Here is a 14,801-nt window from a genome sequence, read left to right on the forward strand (position 1 = left end):
CCTGGGAGCCTGGTGTTTATTTTCCTTTCAGCGGACTTCAAAGTGAGATCGTTTATAGGAAAGAGAAACCCAGCGTACTTTCTCCATGGAGACTGCTTGTGCTCTTTTTCCAAATTGCATTTTTATGGTTTAACTCTTATTAATTTTAAAGGAAGAGGAAAAACAAGACCTCGAGCTCCGTGGAATCAATGAAATATAGACAACAGGTGTCGCAAATAGTAGCATTACCAAGGTAATATGAGCGGAGCAGGCCTGTAAGAATAAACAATAAGGGGAAGAAGGGAAAAATTAAAACAACTGGATTCCTCTGTCCACCAAAAACATGAAAAAAGAATAATCTGGGAATAAACGTGGTCGATGGCGGTGCTGTGAGGAATCATTATGTGGGAGCTGTGTGTCTGAAAGGCGGAGAAGTCTGAGGTATCAGGGGCATGTCAGTTCACGGAACTCAGACACAAGTTGGGTCAAGAAGGGCCGCCACATCTCTGGGAAGTCAGACCCCTTGCCAGCTAATGCGAGGGTTAATGTCTCCATACCCAACACCAGCCAGAGTCACTGTGACCATCCGGAAAATGTTGGGAGCTGGGCGGTGCGCCACGTACCAGGATGTTCTGCATGGCTGCGCCTAATGCGATGGCAATCAGTCGGCCCCTCCGGGACTTTAGAGGATATGTTATGGGATTGGGTAAACCCAAGAGAATGTATGTAGGAAATCTCGGGAGCTGTGTCTCGAAGTGGGTGTCTATTTTATCGAGCACCTGGGGCCAGTATGATTGAATACGGTAACAGCCCCAGAGGAGATGCACTAGAGTGCCCACCTCCCCGCAACCCCTCCAACAAAGGGCGCTTTGTCGTGGGTCAAATCGATGCAGGCGTTCCAGAGTATAATACCAATATGTAGCTATCTTAGTCAGTGTCTCAGTAAATCCCATGTGGTATGCTGAGTGCCGAGCCCTAGGATATATGCCTTCCCATTCCTTGTGGCTAAGTGTCCTTACCAGATCCTGTTCCCAACAAGCTCGACCAGCGTTATATGTATGCGTAGTGGACGTTAGTAACATTTTATGTAGGTCGGAAATTATTTTCTTATTGGATGCGCATGTGACGAGCCATTTCTCATAGGGAGTCAGAAGGCGCTGAGCCTCAGGTTGGATGTGTGGGTGAAGAGCCCAGTGTCGGAGCTGAAGGTAGGGCAGGCGTTCCGATTCAGGAAGGCCATCATCTGCCTTAAGCTGTCGGAATGGGATAATCCCCTCCAAGTCAAAGAGGTGGTCCAGGGACCGACAAGAGGTGGAGCGCCAGGCAGAGAAGGCCCTAGTACCCATGCCGGGTTGGAATTTTGGGTTATCCAACAGTGGTGTGAGGGGGGGAGGGATAGGTAGTCAGATTATGGGCAGTGTTTGTGCGATCCCAGGACTCCATAATCGTGTTTGTGATGTATGATGCATAGAGATTGGGTGCTCTATGTGATTCACGGAGGAAAGGAATGCCCTGTAGGGGCATGGCCGCCACTGCCTGATCCTGGAACAACCAATGTTTCTCAGACTCTAGGTGGTGCCATTCCACTAAATATCGAAGCTGCGAGGCGTAGAAATAGAGCTGGAGATCAGGAACCCCCACACCTCCCTTCTCCGGCGGGAGAATTGCTATTGCGTGCTTAAACCGGGGCTTGCGGCCTTGCCAAATAAAATGCGCCAACTCCGATTGGGCCTGTTGAATCTAGCCTGAGGGAGGGCGGAGGAGGAGGAGGGTCTGAAAAAAAATACAGAAACTGGGAAAGGATGGTCATCTTGGTAGCTGCTATCCAACCCAGCCAGGACAGTGTATAGTGTTTCCACTGGCCTAGCTCCTTGCGTATGTGCGCGCGGAGTATGGAGTAGTTGGTTTCAGCAGTAGCCTATATGGAGGGGGTTAATTGAATTCCCAGGTACAGAATCGAGGAGGGTGCCCATTGTATGGGGCGTTCTTCTTGTAGATGAGCTAGAGTGTGCGGGGATAGGGAGATATTAAATACGATCGACTTATCCATGTTAATCTTAAATGCCGAGGCCTGTGCGAACCAGAGCATTTCAATGAAGAGAGATCGCAGTGCAGGAATCGGGTTAGAGAAAGTAAGCAAAATGTTATCTGCGTACAAGCTGATAGTGTGTAAGTCTACTCCAAAATTGATCCCAGAAATGAGGGGATGGCGTCTAATCCGTAATGCTAAGGGTTCCATATAGAGTGCGAATAAAAGGGGTGAAAGAGGGCACCCCTGCCTGGTGCCTCTTCAAATGGGAAAATGAGAGGACGTATGACCATTAACCCGAACTGTTGCCTTGGGTGAGCGATAGCAATTGAGGATCCGAGTACGCAGTTTCTCACCGAAACCGACATGCGTCAGGACCTGCTCCAGATAGGGCCAATGCACCCTGTCGAAGGCCTTCTCATCGATAGCTAGTAGCATGTATTCTCCCTGAGTTGAAGACGCCTTTTCGATTAGGTGCAGAACCTGCTTGGTGTTATCACTCATTTGTCTCTGCGGGATGACGCCTGCTTGATCCGGCTCAACCAGTTGGGACATGTAGGGCGCTAGACGGGTCGCCAAAATGCTAGCATAGAGTTTAATGTCTATGTTCAATAAGGAGATCAGCCTATATGCACGCAGGATGTTTTATCTTTCCCGGGTTTTGGGATAACCACTATCGACGCTTTAAGCATTTCTTTCGGGATAACCCCATCCTGTGCAAAGGTGTTGAACAAACCCGTCAGGAGGGGAGCCATTTGGCTGCAGAATGTTTTATAAAAGGCCGCTGAGTAGCCATCTGGCCCGGGTGATTTGCCCAGCTTGAGGCGTGAGATCGCGGCTATGACTTCTTCAGTCTCAATATCCTTATCCAAATAGTCGGCCTGCGCCTGGGTAAAGGAGGGTATGTGTGCTGCGGCCAGATAGTCGGCGCTGTGATGAGCAGTTAGAGGGTCACCCGAATAGAGCTCTGCGTAGAAGTCTCGAAAGACTGCCACTATTGCAGCATCGTCGGAGGAGCCGATGGCCTGAACACCCCGTCCCTGTCTGGCCTCCCGTAGTTTGTGGGCTAAGAGGCGACCGCATCTGTCACCACCCGTGTAGTATGAGTGTCGGAGACGGAGGGGCGCATATTCTGCCCTGTCTTGGTATAATGCTGCAAGTTGCTTCGACTCTACACACAATTGACCCCAGGCCCAGGAAGCACCAGTCCGCTGGTGCATCTGCTCCAGCTCCGCGACTAGCTGGGAGAGTTCAGCCCATTTAAGACTACACTCAAGGTTGTTAGCTGTATAACTGCGTTTAGTGCCGCCCACTGTGTCGCTAAAGAGGTGTCTTGAGTTAGCGTTAATGACAAGCTAATTTGTGATGGCTTTCTGGATCTATTCAACTATGGAAGCTTGATGGAGCAAGGTATCGCGCAGGCGCTAGTGTCTAATAGGCTGCGATGATGGTGGGAATTTAAAGGTGGCAACGACAGGGGAATGGTCTGAAAGAGAGGCCATCAGGATCTCAGTGTCAGTCGCAAGCGCATGTAGTGGGGAAGAACTAAGGAAGTAGTCCAACCTAGCGTATGTTTTGTGTGCTCCTGAATAGAAGGTGTAAGCTCGACTGCGGGGGTGGAAGTAGCGCCAAAGATCTATGAACCCCAGGGCCGCCAGCTGACTCCTGGCGATTTCTGTCTTGTTTGGTTTCCGGCCACGTCTCCGTCGGCCCTGTCGCTGCCACCTCGACAAGGAGACCTCAGGCCCGAGCTAGTGCTATGTTGGTCGTCGTCATCACTTGGTACAGCTAGGCTCAGAAGTCAGCATGACTGAGTGATCGAAGCTTGTGGAGTTTGCCATAACAAAAAATAAGTCGAAAAGGATGACCCCAGGAGTATTGGGATTCCTTGCTGTCAAAGGTGTTCAGTCACGGAGCGAAATTGCCAGCAGCGCTGAAGCGTAATCAGGGCCAGATCTTGGAAAAGCATCGGAGTGTGTCCCTGGAAAGGATCCGGATGTTTTGTCTGCAAGACCTGTTTTCCAAATCCTCTAGGTGAGCTTGGATGTCGACATGATGGTCCTGTAATCGAAGTACCTCCTGTTAGAGCATGTTTGACTCGGTCGCCACGGTGTCGCACTTCTCCTCTAGGGCGGCCACTCGATCCCCAACGTCGTCTACATCTCTATGTATCTCCTTGATCTCAGCTGTGAGATCATTTTTCAAAGATTGCAGGCCTTCTCTGAGAGTTAGGAACAGCGACTCCAGGAATGCCTTCGTAATAGGCTCATCACTGGGGATTGCAGACTGCATCGGGCCGCCATCACGGGGGCCGCAGTCGCCATGTTGGGGATAGAGTGTGAGAGTGTGAGCATCCAAAAATGTCCTTCAGGGGCTTCACCTTCTTCGTCCTGGAAGAGGACATACTCCTCTGACACCTCCAGGCGGGCTGTTGAGTGGGATATGGGTGTTGGAGAGATCACAGCCTATCAAGGGAGGTGTTGGTGTGTCACGCCTCTGTTGGCGCTAGGCAAACAGCGCACATCTGCGTGTCTCTGCTGTGTATACATGTGGAGTGCTGTTGCTGACCACTGTAAAGGCGCCACGGGGGCGAATGTAGGCGGGCACGCCCGATCCCGGAGCGAGGGATCCAGGTAGCTTAGCCAGACCTAGGCACCGCGTGGGGCCGTCGCTTCCACTTGTTGCAGCTGCGTGATGATGTGGGAGTAAGGGCTTAGATAGCCACTGCTAGGCCGGGCCTCTACACAATGGCACCCCAGTCCAGAATAGTTCAGGCAGGCCTCAGCCCTCCAGCCTCTTTCCCAGATTCGAAATGCGCGGCACGATGGCTGCCTAGAGGTAGGGGTAGTCCTGTCCCAGGTCACGTGGCCTCCCTCCCAGCGCGGCTGCAGGGTGCGCTCTCTCAACGGGCGTCTGCAAGTTGAAGTATATTTCAAAGGCAAGGCCTACCTCCACGTGTGCTGTAGGGCCCAGGCATTGATGTAGCGTCGGGCCGGTAACATGCTCAATAGTGAGGGCAGAGTCACGGGCCGCCTCCAATCCCCAGGCCCGGTAACAAGGTGCTAGGCGGCACGTCCGTCCTCCGGAGGACCCAAGGGCCCTCCGAGCCCGCTGCCCCGGACCCCTGCGCCCCAGGCGGACGACACCGAAATCAAGGCCGGGGATCCTCACGGCCTTGCGTGCTGCTGGGCCCTCTCGACGTGTAAACACTTAGAGTTTCGGGACACAAGAGCAGCTTGCCTTGGCTCCTGAGGAGTGTTCCAGTTAAGGTGACGGGCAGTTAGATTGTCTCCATGAGCTTCAGCCGCCCCCGCGAGCAGAGTGAAAAGCAGGGTCGAGGCTGAGCTCAAGTCCCCGGCCCCGATGCCCTCCAAGGCGGGATGAGGACAGCAGTCGCAGGCAGCTGGGTGTACTGCTGGGCAACCCGCATGTCATCCGGGTTGCCTGTAAAGCAGCTGGGTTCAGAGTGGCTGGCCTCGATGGCCCGGACTCCGGACCACCGTGTTGTTGAGGCCGCTTCCAGGCGTCGGCGAGGGGAAGGCCAGGTCTTCTCCCTCGCTGTCCCCGCAAGGCAGCTGCGGTTGTTGCCTGCATTGGGATCTCGGGCCAGCTGTAGGCAAAGTCTCGTCAGGGGGGCACTCCGAAGGCACCCCAAGCTATTCCTGAGCCCCGCGGGGGCCGGTATGTGCTAAATTGGGCAGACGGCGGGCAGGAGCTCTGAACAATGCATCCTACCTCGCCGTCATCTTGGCCACGCCCCCCCTAAATTTCACCTTTAGACATAGCATCTCAAAAGGTATCTCGTACTTCATGTGCACAAAGCATTAGCACATTTTTTGGTGAGTCCATTTAATTTGTGAAACTACCTGTTTAGGAAGAAAGTGCAAAACCGCTTTTTAGTCTCACTGTCATGTGATCTCTGGAAATTTACACTGTTTATGCCCCATTCGCAGTCAAGCATAGGATAAGATCTTTACACAGCAAAGGGCCTGCCACATTGTAACACAATTTAAAAAGGTTTCCCGTTTACTTTGATATATATAAAGCATATGCTTCTATTAGGACATCTGTGACAACTTGTTTTGGAGAATTGGATACGTTTAAAGGTACTTTTTATGAAAGCGTTGCTGTTTATGTTTAGCTACACAATAATTATCTATTCAGTCTGCAAACATGCCTTTTTCAGGACACATATTCCTTGATATAAACAATTTCCTCATGTGTACTTGCAGGCACTAGGGTCATAATTTCAATGGTGCAGCAAGTGCAGTGGCACAGGAGCCAAAGGGTCTAGGAGACCCGCTGAACACCGATTAAGGCTATATTTTACTATGGAAAAAACAGTCACAATTGCAGTTACCTTCTAGGCCCTCAAGTCATGATATGAATGGTACAGCAAGTGCAGCAGCACCGGGGCCAAAAGGTCTAGGAAATCAACTGAACACCGAATATTGCTATATTTTACTACTAAACAGTCACAAGTTCAGATACCTTGCAGGCATTAGGGCCATGATTTGAATGGTGCAGCAGGTCCATGTGCATTCTAGACACAAGTACCCGGCCATTTGCGCTCTTGGTTACATTGATCTGTGGGGAGTTGCTACTCTCCAGATCCACATCAGTGAGTTGCTGGTAGGAGACCACCTGTCAACCACTTTGTCCGGTGCATTCTTGAAGTGGAGATGTGTCCCCGTGCCCTGATGAAATTGCCGTAAACTTTTAGGACAATGAAACATGGCGGGCGTTCAGGTTAAAATGGTCTAAACATGCCATCTTCTTAACGGAGTGTGAACACTATTAAAAAATTAAAGAATATGTGTGATAGATGTCCACAACTCAATTTTAACCTATGGGGAGTTTAGTTTACTTCTTTCACATTACAAGGTATAGATGGTAGATAGAGGTCCCCTTTATTCATACACCTCGCTTTTCTATTTATTATTTTATACATTAGTTTAGAGGTAGTTCACATTCTTTTCCATCAAGAAAGTGCTGATAAAGACAGAGTAAGCTAACTGGTGAGTACCAACTAGTAGCTCCATGGATGGTGCTTACGTGAGGCACTTTCTGACCCACCTCACATTTTTTACATAAAAAATATCTTTCTTTTGATAGCCTTTTTTGAGACTATTAGCTGGTGTGCTTTCTACCTGTTTTGAGTGGTTGGTGAACTTTTAATACGACAAACACATATGGGAGGGCATGACTAGATAAGCAAGCATTGCTTCACCAAGGAGTAAGACATGATACACATTTGGTAAAAATGTTGGAAATAGTTATTTTTTTTTATAAACAGGTCTCGTTTTATTTAATTTGTGAGTGGAGGGCGTCCTGGTTATAGTTCCCGCTTATGCTCCTTGTTTGATAGATGCAGTGGCACAGGGGCCAAAAGCTCTAGGAAATCCAAAGAACACTGATTACTTCTATATGTTAATCCTAAACAAGCAGTCACAAGTGCAGTTACCTTGCAGGCACAGGGGTCATGATTTGAATTGTGCAGCAGGTGCAGTGGCACAGGGTCCAAAAGCTCTTGGAAACCCACCTTACACAGATTATTGCTATATTTTACTTCTAAACAAGCAGTCAGGAGTGCTTTTTTGGTTCTTTTGTAACCTTTGCGCTCAAAGTAACACATAGTCTAAAGCATCGCTGTAATAAAAGCTGTAATCTATTGGACTTTTCTGTCTACCTATAACTTACGTTACAATCAGCACATTTATATGGCACATTTTCAAATGTTTTGAATGGTCCCCAAATGCTTCGGAATCTGGATACACTAACACCTTGGCAAGGGCATTCTCCATTCTGTAACATTAGCAATTCAGCCATTGTAAACACTGTATAAATACTTATAACCTAACATACGCATTCCATAACAAGCATTTGCAAAGCCAATAGGTCTCGCCTATGCAAGATCTATTGGCTCGGTCAATGTTTTTAGCCATATTATACAGCAGTGCTAGCTTCAGTGAAGCATAACTGAAAACAAAAATTGCCATACCACGGACTGGCTGTGTCATACACCTTTTTTACATTACTTTAAGCCATTTGCAACATAGCTAAAAAACATTAGCAGAGCCAATAAATCTCACATAGGCAAAAACTATTAGCTTTGTCAATGCTTGTTTCTAATTGCCATTTGCTATTAGTATAGGGTTTCATTACCTATTCAGACATTATTCCTCTTCTTAGTACTTACACGCCTCCAACTAGTCACCTTTTCTAAGCATCCTTTTTAGGTTTTGCATGCGCTTTTCTTGACAAATGTATTGTTTTTAATATAAACTTGGAAGGGGCTTACATCGCGCCTCTTCTCTTTCCTGGTTTTCATTGGTTCTTGTGAGTGCCACTTACTTTTCCTCCATTTCTATTGGCTGTAGCATATTTTCCTGCATTTACCAATGCTGGTTTCTCGTCTGCTTCTCTTATTTATTCATTTTCCGTAGTCGAAATACTGTCAACATCCACTTTGGTGGAACTATTTTTTCATAAAGTTTTGCCTCTTTTTGCTTTTTTGTCTTGCAGCAGATTTATATAGCAACTTATCACCAAGAGATTAAGTGATTTGCATAGAATCACAGGATGTTGTGCTGCTGAGACCCGTACCGGAATTCCCAGCTTGCGAGTCAGCAGCTATGCCCGTTGCGCCACATACTCTCCACTACCCATTTAGGAGATTTATATAGCGTTGCAGGTCTACTCCAGGTTACTGCAGAGTGCTATACAGCAAGAATTACAAATCCAGTTATTGACGGGCAGTAGGAGTTCAACTGAATGTGGGGCAAGTCTTCTATCCGGATTTCCTCGCTCATTCACACCAAGTCTGTATTTTATTTGAGCAACAGTCTGAAAAGCTCAGCCTTACGGCATTTCCAGAATCTACTTTCCATGCTGGATTCAAAAGATTCCTTAAGTTGTGCCCCTAGCGTCACATAATTTGGTCATATCGGGTGACAGGATTTAAATTCTGATGTCTTTTCGTTCTAGCACTGATAAATTGTCAGCTACTTGAGAGTCTTCTCTCATTATCATGTACCTTTAGATAGATGCCCTTCATTTAGCTGATCCCAAAAAGATTTAACAAGCTTGTAACATATAGAAATCATTTTTGTGCTCACATTTTTTTTATAAGGGAACACACCATCTGCTTGCAGTAAAATGATTGAAGTCAGTCACAGGCAGGAGCCATAGTATACTGTTGAGTACATGGGCAACGAGAAAAATACAATATTATTTTGTCTTGCAGCAGATTTATATTGCAACTTAAGATTAAGTGATTTGCCCAGAATCATAGTATGTCCCACCACCGAGACTCGAACCGAGATCCCCAGCTCTTCAGTCAGCAGCTCTGGCCACTGTGCTACATCCTCTGCACTCCTGTGATACTTGTAAGGGAGGTCTTTTCTTCATCCCGGACAGTGATTGATAAAAACACCTTATTATTCATCACAAAGGTGAAACCGATGCATTACTAATGCTTGTTCTCTATAGGATGGTCATCTGAGTACCCAACTCCATTACTATGCAAAAGGGAAATTGAATACCATTACTTCCTATTTCATTTTTGTCTCTCTTTGGGGCAGACTTTTTCAGAGTGCATTGGTCTGTGCGGGTTTTTAAACTTTCATTTGACTTATTTTTTTCTCTTAAAGGGTGCTTGGGCCAGTTTATTTCACAGGCATTGCATATGAACGCACACCGTGGACGCATAGAGAACGGTTCTGGCATTTTGTTGAACAGACACACCTCCAATCAGGTCCAGCCTGGGAACGCAAACCAGCCCTAACAATTGAGGGGGTGCGCACGAGGAAAACACTGCAGCTGCTTTTGTTACAGCGAGCCAATAAAACCGCCCCCGGAAGCAAAAACGGCCCCCCCATGGGTCCAAAACTGGCCCCCACCCTAGCGGTCCACCAGGGAAAAGCCCACTGCCTGCTACAGCCAGTCCGGCCCTGTCTCCAATATGCCTCTTCAATAAGGAGAGGCAGGAACTTTCACAGGCTTATTTATGGTCACTTGGTACAGACAAGTTTGTGCGTTTTGTGAGTGCTGTGCAAGTTCCAATAATGTTTGAACCTAAAAAGAATTGGTTTTCCTACTGCTGCTGCCTAGCATCTAGCCCATCTCTTTCCTATTGGTGCTAACAAAAAGTACATATAATAATTGCTGAAGTAGGCTGGAAGATAATATAGATTATAATAAAAAAAAGAACTTTGCAGGTATGTGGGCACTTTAAATGAAACACATAGGTTGATGCTATATAGTTACAAGCAGTATGGCAACTGGCCGGTCCACATTCATATGGACTAAGAATGCACACACTTCACATTCTCTATGAGAAGATGAGGAAATAAATTATGCCTACATTTTATCCCTGTGTTTTCAAAAAACTGTACGGCATCAGCATCATGGCAAGAGCAATACTATGCTTGGGCGTGCAAACACAGGCATGAGCAAATGTTGCACTTGCACACTAAGTCAAACATACTACTTGTCAAATATAGCAATTACACTGAACGGTGTGCATTCACTGGGAGTTCCCCTACTCTTGGGGGCACCACAGAATATTGTAATAAATTGAAAATGCCTTCACCACTGATTTTACACGTTGGTAGAACAACACATTTCGTAAACAAAACCAAACAGCCTAACTAAAAATATGTGCAGCAAGACAAATGCGGTTGTACGGTATCATTTTTAAAATTAGGAAACTGCTACGAGCTCAAGTCACTACCATTTTGTTAATGAAGGTCTAAAACGAGGTACCAATTCTAATAACATCCTCAAATAGAATGGCGACAAAAATATTCTACATCATAGCAAACACCCACTTCTACTTCAATTATGAATCCAAAGCGGTAAGAATTTCATCTTAACTTTAAGTCACTTGCATTAGTGACGTGTGACGAGATGGTAACAAGTCTTAAATGTGGTATTTTCGCAATAGAAAAAAAAAAATCAGCAAGAAGCTGTTATGTGACAAAATACATAGCAATCGGCCTAATAAGAAACGGACAATTGTTTTTGCGCGATTTTCTAAAACTCATTTTAATCGGCATTTTACTGGTCGACGTTGCACGCCCATTATCAGAAATTATTTCACAAGTACATACATAGAAGAGTGTCAGCATAAAAATAAGTTCCTACCTTCCACTCGAGTAATCATATTGCAGGACAAATTCAAGGTCCGTAATTGGGTCAATGAGGCTAAGCCTTCAATTCGAGAGATGCAGTTGGAGGATAGGTCTAAATGCTGTAAATTCCATGCGCGGCCAAGGCCATCAATCTTGGCGACCTGATTACAATGTAAATTGAGAGAGCGCAGATTTGAGCTGATCGAGATCTCCAACAAACTAAAAAAGAAATCAAAAAGTAATGTAAGAAAGAAATATAGGTTTCAAACCCCTGACACTCACACAGTTTAAGAACCCATTGTACTAGAGAAAGGCCATTAACAGAATACTTATTTCCACTTCCCTCCTGGCTATATGCTTCAACTGCTACCAAGCAGCAGCCTCCCGGATTTCATCCCAATACGTAAACCACTTAGTTCAATGCCTAGCTCCTTGTATCCTTAAATCAATGACAGAAGACCAAATTACAGAAAAATGGGTCTAGACAACAAGAACAAATAATACAAACAAGCCTAATGCAATAGGTCTCGTATTTGTGAGAGTTAGAGATGTTGGCGTTGTAAATGACAATGTCTTTTAACCATGTGTTTTGGTTTGGAGCGGAGTGGATGTATGGGGTGCAGAATGAAATTTTGCAGGTTGGATTGGAATTGCTAGTTGTGGAATTGTGTGGTGTGGATTTGTGTAGTGGAATTATGAGGCATGGCGTGGAGTGGAATTATGTGTATTGTAATTAAGTGGTGTTGAATGTACTGGAATTATGTAGAGGGGGCCTGCGTGTCATGCCCCTTTTGCCATTACCCGGGGCACGCGGCAGGGCTGTCCGCTCTCTCTGCTTCTCTATGCCTTGGTCGTGGAGCCTCTGGCTGCCAGTGTCAGACAGCATCATCATGAGAAGGCTCTTCGCTGCTTCCTTCGTCCCATCCTTTATATCCCTCTAAGCGGATGATATTACCCTCTTTGTCCCTGAGCCGTCGCAAAATCTCAATCCATTACTTCATGAGGTCGTCCGTTTCGGTGATCTCTCTGGAATCTATATCAATTAGGCAAAGTCCCAACTATTCCCACTTAATGCTTCTGTATCGCCATTTGACACAGACTTTCCCACTGAATGCTGCAGCACAGACCTAAAATATTTGGGGATCCATGTTACCGCTGATCGCGACGACCTTATGAGACTCAACTATGGGAGGACGATGGAACATTTCACCAACTCTATAACGAGATGGAATGCTCTCCCTCTCGCTATGGCTGGTCGTGTTTCCCTCATTAAAATGGTCATCCTCCCTAAACTCTTGTACTTGTTCTTAAATATTCCTTATGACCCCGGCCGGCATTTTTTTCTCCTCACTGCGCTCGGAATTAACCAGATTAATATGGGGCGGTAAACACCCAAGACTACAATGGGACGTATATGCTCGGCCCTATTCACAGGGGGGATTCGACGTTCCCAATTTTGACCCCTCTGGCGGCTCTGGCTGAGTCTTTCGGAGCCCAGATTGTATCCTATGCGGATGACACCCAGCTGCTCTTCACCTGCCGGAAAGGGGAGGATTTTGACGGAGAGAGTATCCGTGAGTGCCTTGGGGCTGTTTTCAAATGGCTCCAATTGAACAGCCTCAAGTGCAACTCAGATAAGTCGGAGGTACTCTTCTTCGGCTGTCAATCCGACCCGGACTGGCAGGTGTGGTGGCCTGCGGACATGTCTCCTCCGAGGCAGTCATCTCAGCTAGCGAAGAATTTGGGGGTCAAAATTGACAACGGTCTGACCTTAAGATCTCAGATCCTCGCCCTTACGGGCACATGCTTTGGACTTCTCCGTATGCTTCGGAAGTTCTTTCCGTTGCTTTCCGAGGATCACAGGAGGATTACGGTGCAGGCCTTGATTGGTTCAAGATTGGACTACGCTAACATCTTATATCTTGGCCTGCCCGAATACCTCCTGCAACGGATGCAGGTGGTCCAGAATGCGGCGGCCCGCGCCATCTTTGGTCTGCATAGGCGAGTTCATGTCTCCGGCCTATTGCAGTCGCTTCACTGGCTGCCTATCCGACAGCGGATAGTCTTCAAAACTCTGACCCTCGCGCATAAGGCCTTCTACTCCACCGGGGCCAAATACCTGCAGAGGAGGCTTAAGCCATACCGTCCTTCTCGATCTCTGAGATCAGAATCAAAGCTTCTCGCCATTGTTCCTCGTGTGAGGAGGGCCCGCTTGGGAGGCCGCTCTTTTATGCTCCGGGCCCCTCAGCTTTGGAACTCTCTGCCCCTCTCGCTACGCAGCAATTCAAACCTGCTATCCTTTAGGAAGGGCCTAAAAACCTGGCTTTTTGCCTCTTAGATTTCTTTTTCTTCGCTTCGTTCTTTTATTGTGTTGTGTTTGCTCTTCAGGTTGTTAATAAAGCGCCGGGACACTCTTTTGAGTAGCCGTGCGCTATAGAAGCCATAAAATAACATAACATAACATAACAACTGTACTATCTTTGCACCCAAGCACATTATGCCCATTATTGGGTTCACCTTCCCAAATACACCTCATGTAGTGACAGAGCATTGGCTGGTGGAATCCGTTCCGCTAGACGGGGTTATACGGACTGCGATTACACCGCTCGCTCGCATCCGACCTCTGTGGACTGCAAGGTGAAGGCCTGGCAACGCATCCTTGACGCTGCTGACTTCCTACATCTTGCCTGGGAATGCAGCTCTGTGCTGGCCTACTGGTAGCAGGTGATCAACGCTCTTGAACAGATGATATCCTCTACACTGTCACCATCTCCATCCTCGCTCTTCTTGGTTACACGGGAGATCTTGCCGCAAAGCATTGCAAATTTGTCTCCTTTAGCCTATTGTTGGCCAAGAGGCAAGTAGCATGCAGGTAGTGTCGCGGTAGAGCACCTAAATTTAAGGAATGGATTAGTGACATGATTTTTTGGCAAGACCAAACATGTATCTATTGGGAACTCCTCCCCCCAACCTCTCGCCCCAGAGATTTTTGGGATCCACTCAAGATGTAGCTCCTTGAACATCCGATCGAGGCTGATCACGATACTCTCTCTCCCCACGCACCTCATCCCACAACTTAAACATTGACTACGGGAATACTGGGGATGAGTTCACAACGCCCTACCTGTAGTGACATAAATGCAGGTCCCGGACGAGGCCCTACACTGCCTTGAAGGCTTGAAGACCACTTAGAGGTACAAAAGGTGCAGTTGAGGTTCCTAGACCTAGCCTTCATCTTAGCGATTAGGGTTCTCACGATGAGGTGGAAATGCCCCAGATGTCCTGCGGTTACTACTGGGAAGACTGACATGCTTCAATGGGAAGGTGCAGCTCTTCGAAGGGAGGAAGAGAGGGGGCTGAGGAAGCAACCTGTAGCACTGGATTGGGAGGCCATGATGATTGAATTGGAAGCACTTGAGTTGTCCTCCACATAAGATGCCGCGACCCAGGAACACATGCGGGCACTCAAAAATTTTCGGGCAGTAGGCCCTGTAGACCCAAGACATTGTAATTTCACCCTGGACACTGTAATCTATAGAAGGATGATTATGTATAGAACTCCTGTGGTCACTGTGGAAGCTGAAGCAAGACAGACCAGGAGAGGGGCGGGGTGGGTTAGGGTGGGGGGAGAAGGGGGTTTGTATAAATTCTCGCTAGTT

The 14,801-nt window shown here is 47.2% G+C and overlaps 1 protein-coding gene across 5 annotated transcripts in view; it reads right to left on the reverse strand.

The window, feature by feature from the left end:
* Window positions 1-14,801, reverse strand: part of LRRCC1 (leucine rich repeat and coiled-coil centrosomal protein 1) — a 481,085-nt gene that overhangs the window by 441,478 nt on the left and 24,806 nt on the right. For 4 of the 5 annotated variants that reach the window (XM_078687089.1, XM_078687090.1, XM_078687088.1 and 1 more), the window contains one exon: window positions 11,156-11,361. The exons of the other annotated variant lie outside the window; for it this stretch is intronic. In XM_078687089.1, coding sequence (XP_078543215.1) covers window positions 11,156-11,361 — 206 coding nt within the window. The remainder of the gene's footprint in view (window positions 1-11,155; window positions 11,362-14,801) is intronic. 5 annotated transcript variants of the gene reach the window in all.

This window comes from Lissotriton helveticus, chromosome 4_1, assembly GCF_964261635.1.
Source record: "Lissotriton helveticus chromosome 4_1, aLisHel1.1, whole genome shotgun sequence".
In the NCBI taxonomy this organism is placed as follows: domain Eukaryota; kingdom Metazoa; phylum Chordata; class Amphibia; order Caudata; family Salamandridae; genus Lissotriton; species Lissotriton helveticus.